This window comes from Macadamia integrifolia, chromosome 6 (assembly GCF_013358625.1).
Source record: "Macadamia integrifolia cultivar HAES 741 chromosome 6, SCU_Mint_v3, whole genome shotgun sequence".
Classification (NCBI taxonomy): Eukaryota; Viridiplantae; Streptophyta; class Magnoliopsida; order Proteales; family Proteaceae; genus Macadamia; species Macadamia integrifolia.
Genome location: NC_056562.1, coordinates 34,923,331 through 34,931,494, shown reverse-complemented (window position 1 = coordinate 34,931,494; position 8,164 = coordinate 34,923,331). Strand labels below are relative to the sequence as shown.

The 8,164-nt window shown below is 37.2% G+C and overlaps 1 protein-coding gene across 6 annotated transcripts in view; it reads right to left on the bottom strand.

Moving 5' to 3' along the window:
• Nucleotides 1–3,092: 3,092 nt before the first annotated feature.
• Nucleotides 3,093–8,164, bottom strand: part of LOC122081891 (phosphatidylinositol 4-phosphate 5-kinase 9-like) — a 15,189-nt gene continuing 10,117 nt past the window's right edge. For 5 of the 6 annotated variants that reach the window (XM_042649272.1, XM_042649273.1, XM_042649271.1 and 2 more), the window contains 5 exons: nt 7,605–7,715; nt 6,374–6,561; nt 4,084–4,229; nt 3,684–3,849; nt 3,093–3,532 (listed from right to left, as the gene is read on the bottom strand). In XM_042649272.1, the coding sequence (XP_042505206.1) occupies nt 3,265–3,532; nt 3,684–3,849; nt 4,084–4,229; nt 6,374–6,561; nt 7,605–7,715 (879 nt within the window). In that variant the 3' untranslated portion in view covers nt 3,093–3,264. The remainder of the gene's footprint in view (nt 3,533–3,683; nt 3,850–4,083; nt 4,230–6,373; nt 6,562–7,604; nt 7,716–8,164) is intronic. The other variant, XM_042649275.1, reaches the window with a different exon arrangement.

Sequence of the window (8,164 nt, the reverse complement as noted above, 5' to 3'; positions counted from 1 at the left end):
GTGGGTGTTGGGGAGGTGCCTGGGTATTGTGTTTGGCCTTGAATATTAATAATATTTATGTAGTGCTTTGGAAAAAGCACACTCGAAGGGGAGGTGGGTTGAGGGATTATAGATCCGCCTGAGAATAAACTGATTTGCAATAACCATCAATGCTATCTGAGAAATATGAAGAAGTTGAGTTGCAGTCGAAGTTTGGCTGTTGCCAGTAGGCTTAGAAGTAAGCTTGGCTAGCAAAGAGCCTACCAGGTGCGAAGGAAATCATCTTCTGTTCTAGTTCTAGACCTACCCGGCCCGGGGAGCAGCCATTGAAGTGCTTGACCCGGGCTAAAGCTACATGGTGAAACTTAGTCTTTGCAAACCCATGAACAGGCCCGGTTTCTGGTGGAATGGAACGTAGATGGCTCAGATTGGGATTGAGAGGATTGGTTTGCAAGCCAGTTCAGCTTCCTAGTTGGTGTGTGCTGATGGAATGCGGACAGGTATTTTCTTCAGTAGGCTTGCTGTCAAACCTTCTGTCATGAGTTATGGGTGCTATGGGCTACTTGGAATAACTAACATAATTCTCAAATCTCCTTCTTGTTGTCACTTTCTTCTCGCGCTGACCAAAGTTGTCAATGGGTTCATAGGAAAAACCTATGGGAAACAAATCGAGTGTATCCTGCTCCACACTCGAGAATAAGCGTAGGGAGTGGTTAAAAGTTACAAATTCTTTTAAATCGAGAATTCCATTTTATCGTAATGAAATTTATCAAGGTTGCTATACTAATTTTTGTGGCTTAGGATTCACTTGTAAGGCAATCTCCGGACTAGAGCCTGTTATGGACTGGACAACAAATCTATTGAACGAGTGCATGGGGTGTGGTCCTCTTTCACATCGACCCTCCGATGATAGCAAAAGCAATCCTTTGGACTGGGGGTGTCAATAGGTTGGGCCTAGCTGGGCTGGTCCGGTCTTGGTTGGACTTAGTTGGGCCTGGCGGGCCTATGTCTTTGGATTGTGACGTACCTATTTAAAGGAATGAGTTGGGCTCATCTTGGGTTGGCCGGGTTCTGGGCTATAATTGGGTTTCTCTTAATCGGATTATAATTGGGTTTTAAAAGGGATAATGTATTAATAAAGCCTTAAATGGGTTTATTCACAGAAAAAAAAAAAGCCTTAAACGGGTCTTAACTAGTTTTTATTTTTCTTAGATTGAAAATGTTTTAATCTGTTTTGGTAAATCATCAACAAATTTGAAAAGATATTATAATTAATTACATTCAATAATTGACAAAAATATCAATATATACTTTATTTTATCCCAAAAATGGATATATATATATATATACACACACACTATCGGACTAAACGTGTCGGTCTGAGTTGGACTTGTAAACGGGTTGGGTCAATTGGGAGGCCCATTGTGCTTACCCTTGCATTATGTACTAGTTATTTATAAATGGACTGGGGTTACGCCCAATATGTTTAATAATCGGTGCAATTTGGGTCAGTCTTTAAACGGTCAGCTCAATCTGTCCAATCGGTGTGGGTTTTCAATTGACACCCCTAGTTTGGACATTTCCCTTCTCATGTATATTCTTGCAGCTTTCTTTAGTTCTTTCTTTATTTTTTGTTTAGCAAAAAATTATTAGAAATGAGAAATGTCTTCTATATTGGGGGTGTAAAAGTAGAAGAGTTGACAGGGATGACACAAGGTTGGGATATGGCGCAGTTCCCTAAGTTTCGGGGAATTCATTCCGTTTGCAACTTAGATATGTTGATTTCCATTACCAAAATAAATAAAAGATATATTGATTTCTGATAAGGGAATTTATGAGGCAGATCTATTTCTCCCTAGAGCAGAAGTTATTAGGTGGTTGAGTGGGTGTTCGCATTTGATGAGTTGTCAACTCTAGAGAAGTAGACACACTTTTTAATTTTGGTAGAGAAGCAGTGACTTCAAGCTGAGGGTTTTCACTTGGCAGATATATGTGCCATGCTCGTGAATGTTTACAGAAAGGAAGATCTGTGTATATTTTTCTTTGATATATTTCAGCAGCAAGTACTAGGGTCAATTTGGTAAAGTTTCTATTCCAAAAATATATTTCTGGGTCAAAGATATTTTCTTTTTACTAATGTTCATTTGGAGTACGTATAAGAGAAGAAACGTATACAGTAACAATGAGTAAAAAGTTTTTCTGAATCAGAAAAGAAACAGAATGTTTTTCAAACGCAGTAAGTATTTCAACTTCTACACAATTATATAGATATTATCCTTTCAAATCCTATAGTGTTTGAAGATAAGTGGAGTACAATAGAGCTGTGCAGAACTATTTCTTACCCTTTGGTAGCATGGGTGAGGATTAGGAAAGAATTCAATGTAGATAGGGTATTTTTTATTCAGATGGTCAGCTCCATTTAATGATTCTAAGGACTCGGCATTGTGAAGTTGGTAAAGCTTGGAGATCCTTTTGCATTAAGTTCAATTTGTGATAAGAGTGGCATCCATTGGTGCTTCTAAGTATCTTTGGCATGGTTTATTTTTCTATTTATCTGACTTATTTTTATTTTTTACAGTATTTGGTATGATTAATATAAAATAACATAAATTGAAACCACAAACTCACGTAGCTGAAGAGCTATTTGTGATTTGTAGCTACAACAATTATTTTGATTCTTGTGTTAGCCTTTAATTAACATATATTGTGAAAATAGATATTTGACTGAATTAAAAACTGAGATTTGATACGTACCTAATCTAGACCGTGTCCTCTCTATCCAATTGTCAAAATGTACATATCATTTTCCCCCATGACAGAATAGGTACTTTTTTGACAATAATTCACTTTTATTTATTTGTATAATAATAACTCTACAAATAAAATAAATTCTGTTTCGAGAGGACTCTTGCAATGGGAGGTGTTCAGAGACTAAGAAATAAATATTAACAAAATGTTTTTGGAAGCACTTTATTTTATAACTTCTGGAAGGGGAATGATGAAAAGTGGATCTCTGGAATTATGAGGTTGGAGGCCTTCGATTCAAAAACACAAGGAGACGGAGGAAGACCCAGAGAGACCACTTTTCCAAAAGGAAACTTAAAAGAAAAAAATGAAAAATAGGAACAACTTACATTAACTTTGCATACTTCGTAATACAGGCAACAGCAAAACAACAATCTTATAATCAAAATTTCTACAACAATATTTCCAAGCCCTGCTTGAAAGATCAGGTGCCCTAAATATGCATGAATTGAAGAGCATCACATGTGAAATAACTACTCACTAAGAATTAGGAGGGAAAACCTTTTGAATAAATTTCAAGAAGCGCTGTGAGTAGACCACTGGGTCAACAGCAGAGATGGACAAGGAATCAAACTGGATAGATTTATACGCATGTTCGATCTTCTTACTCATGTTGTACTCCTGTAAAATGTCAATGATACCCACATACAAAACGACGTCATATACATCATGAAACAACTGTATTTTATCTTCCTCTGCGATATGCTCTGCTCTTGCAGGCATGTTTACTCCAAGTTGGATCTGTAGCCTGCTTAAATGCAAGGGGAAAACACCATATTTCAAACATTGAAGGAAATACAAAATCATTAAACATCTATTTGGAATGACCTGGGCAATGCATTTCTCTAATGAGACTGAAAATTCATGGAATGGGACTAACAGTTATGTGAGCATCACACCTTGCCATACTGGGAAGTAGGAGATCTACTTCCTTATCACCAGCAGCTGATGCCCTTAATCGTCTACCCCTAACGTGAGGACCCACAATAATATTACTATCATCACTTCCACGTGGCACCAAAACAAGGCTCTGTGGGTAGTTGGATATTTCTTCTTCTTCGATGTCTGCAGTGCATCATTATCAAAGTATATATCAGTCTTTGCATGTTCAAGTGCTGGATGAAGTATGTTATGGTCAATTGCAATGTTCAAGTGCTTAATACTTCAAAAACAAATCTCGCCGCCCCCCCCCCTCTCTCTCTCTCTCTCTCTCTCTCTCTCAGCAGAAGGACAAAAAAAAAAAAAGAGAGGAAAAAGATCAAATGAGGCGTCTCTTTTACTCATAAAGAGTAAGCATACCTTCTGCTGCAAGAATTCCCAATCCATCTGTTGATAAATTTTGCCGATATGGTAAGTGTTGTGGGGCTCGATAATGAACACCCAACAAAAGGCTGTAATCCATAATGTGTTGTGTTTCCAGAAATTTGCTATCAATGTCAATTTGTCTGCACAGGAATGTATATATGTGAAAATAAATTACGGTGCAAACAATAGCACTTCCAAGTTTAATCTAGTGGAAGAAACAAGAAAGAAAATTGAAAGTTAAGAACCATTATGGATACAATTAAAACAGAAAAGAAGTCGAACAATTAATTTCTTATGTAAATTCCTTTGGCCAGGCAAATCCTACTTTTATTGCCACATGGAGGGATGCTGGGATGGCATATACTTGACAAACCATCCGTGATATAAGACCTAGACTACTACCAAAATTGCTCATCTTTGACATGACCATAGTTCGAATCTATCAAGTCAATTTCATTACTCTATTTCAAATTTCAATTCTGCATATTATATTATGGAAAAAGAGCACTACCATGCTGGTGCATGCCAACGTGCAGGCCGATGGGAGGTAGTGTGGGAGCATCTTCAGTGCATGGTTGGGGGGGGGGCAGCATGGTCTATAAGCACCCTGCTGTGTACGGGCATGGGTGAACGCAAGCAGGTACGTTCTTTCTCCTTTATATTGTATTCTCCACAGTTTTAGCAAACATACCTGAATCAATTGACCTGATTTTTGTTTTTCTCATTACTCTGAAGCTTTTACTCCACCAGTCCTCCATCTATTCATATTCAATTAAGACCAATGCTGCCCCCTTACGCATCCGTCTGAAGTATGGTTGCTGCCCACTTGACCAGCAAACCATCACCACCTCATCAAACCAGAAAAATAAGAGATAGGCCTCTCTTTTCCTTAATTGCAAGCTCCTGTGGACAAAAGGAAGTACTTGGCTGGAACCTCCCAGCTAGTGCTGAACTGAATTGATTTGTGATACTTCCCTTCTAACTAACAGAAATAACATTTTCCCCGCTGAATTAGGAGAAATAGGATTCTTAATCCTAGTGCAAGTGTACAATTAGGATTGTGGGATCCATGAGATCCCTCAATTAAGGAACCTCCAGCTGACTACATATAGGACAAATGCCTAAAAATGAGTATGCTCAGCAGCAACAACAACAACTCAGCCTTTTTCCCAACTAAATGGGGTCAGAAGCATGGATTCGTGAGAGGATAAAATAAAAGGAAGAAAACAAGAATAGGAAAGAAAAAGGGAAGAAAAAAAGAAACACAACAGGAACATCCTACCTAAAAGCGATCGGTTACATGGATGAATTTGCGGTCATACTAGAGTTAAGACCTAGCTTCAGCATGTGTTTCCTTGCAACATCTACTATGGTCATTTTAGGCCTCCTTAAATTTTGATTTGATCACTCCTCCTCATTGGGGCATCCCAAGGCCTACGCTAAGCATGGCCATACCTTAGACAACATTCTCAAAGCTTGTCCTGAATCGGGGCAATTCCCAAATCAGCTCTAACCCAGTAATTCCTTATACTATCACTCATAGTTTTCCGCATATCCATCTCAACATCCTCATCTCTACTACAATCAGCTTATGGTACGCTTTTTGACTGTCCAACATTCTGCCACATACATCATAGCCGATATAACGATAGTCCAGTAGAATTTTACATCAATCCCACAACACTCCAGATGCACCTCTCCACTTCATCCATTCTACTTCAATTGTATGAGAAACATTATCTTCTATATCCCATTCTTTGTTTATGGTTGACCCCAAATATCTAAAATAATCATTTTGCGGTATCTCTCTCCTCGAGTTTCACCACTTCGTTGTTGTCCGTCCTTGTGCGACTAAAGTTACACACTATATACTCTGTCTTCATTAGACTAATTTTAAGACCTCTTGACTCTAAGGCAAATCTCCATAATTCCAACTTATAATTAATCCCTACTACTGTCTACATAAATATGCTCCTGAACAATAAATGCTATTATCTTAAAGTTGAGCAGCAGCAAATAAGAGCCTTCTGAGTCATAAGAATACAGGTTGTCAACTTTACAGATTCATGCTACCAAGTAGAGTGGTATGGATTCCATAAACATGAGAAATTTTGACATGCGCAAACTTACCATTAGAGAACACCAAGGATCAAAAGTTTATTATGTCAAAGTTCACAACCATGAGCATTCCATTTACAAGAAAGCATACTTAAGATGCTTCATTATTAGGAAATTAGGTTGATAAGTATGTGCATGAAAATGAAATAAGATATGAGTTCCTTACTTTAATAGAGCTTCCCGCCAAGAAGGCTCCAAATAAAAGCAGTAGTTTAAATCCAAATCCTTAAGTGTTGTATTCTCATCGATTTCAATATTGTCGGATGAGCGGCCAAGGGAGGAACCTTTCAAATCAAATCTTCGATGAATCCTCAATGCAGTAAAGAACATGTTGCCCATTACTACAAATCGAAACTGCAAATTCAGAGCCGGTTCACAAAGGATCAACTTTTTCTGTACCAAATATGTCCCTGAAAAGTAAGATGTAATCCATAACATTTTAATACAAAAACTGCAAGACCTGTTTTTCCTTTATTCTTCCAACGTTTGATCATTTTAAATTTGCTATTTTTTCTCTCTCTCTCTCTCCATCTTATTTTTACTTCATCTCTTTATTCTTCATTTTCTCTTCTTTATTCTCACTATTGCTATCACTGTATTCTCTGTTCTTTCACCTAACCTGCATCTTTCGGCATTCAAAACTCCCATCTTTAATCCAGTCAAAAACATAAAAATGCAAACTTTCACCATTAATCCAACCCAAATCTCTTCATCCCCCTTTCGATCCAAGCTTCCATTAAACAATGAGACGATTCAGTGATCCATATTATTCCTGTAAAAGTAACACTAAAACCATAGGTCATGTCAAACCTTAATCAAACCACAATCTAGCAGTACAAACAGGTTGCCCATCATAGTTTGGAAGTATGAAATCTGAAGTGCAAAAAGAAAAAAAATGAGATATCCTGTCATAATGAAAACTTTATAATAAATGGTTATTAGTCTATCCAGCAAATTTCAGTGGTCCAATTACCACAATTCTGCGAATGATTAAAAATATCAAATGAATAATATACACTTTCTTATACTCTCAAAGATGTCATAGACTCATACTACCATTCACTGCAACTGGATTGTTGTTAACAGCTTCATGCTGTAATCTGAGCACATCTCAACCTACCCACAAACATTAATTTTAATAGGAATTGCTTTTATCATCTTCTGATGCATTCACAGATCACAGTTTCGAGTGCCATGACAAAAGTTTATTTGTGTTTAACTTTGCACCATTTTGCTCTTCCATTTTTATTCTCCTGTCCTTGTTATATACATCACACAGGTTTCTTTGTTCTGGCTAACGTAGAAGAATCACAAAATTGAATAACCATGTCCTATTTTCACCACAATAGGAAACTCATTCCATGTGCAGCAATGAAATTTTCAGTTTTATCAATTACCTTTTGTCCACTTGAAGGGTTGATCCTGTGAAGACCAAAAAATTTGGTGATGAGGGTGTTATCATAAGTATGAACATGATGGTGATAGTTTGGCAGCATCTTTAGAAGAACCTACAGATTTAGAATCCTAGTCAGCATGACATCTATCATTGATGTTTGAACAGTATGGTAAGTATAGTGTGTTTAGATACTAAAGGATTAACACCATGGTGGATTATTAACATGTGTAACACGTAAAGGAGATTTTATAGGCTTGACAGGAAGACTAAAAAAGTTTTAAGAACAGTTGCATAAATATTGAAGGAAGTGTGATGAGTAGACCATCAATTATTGCAACTTGATTTAGGTTGATAGGAACAGGATAATCCAAAAAGGTTATAAACACAAATATAAGCTCAATCAGACAATTTTAATCATCTAATCAATGTATTGTTTTCAAGGAGTTCTACCAAACTCTTTTTGACCATTTAATTTCTCATCTACAAATATTCTTATCCGCTGATCTATTCAATGCTGGAATCCGGCCTGCTATTAATGTGGGTATTTCCGTCTCCAGAGTA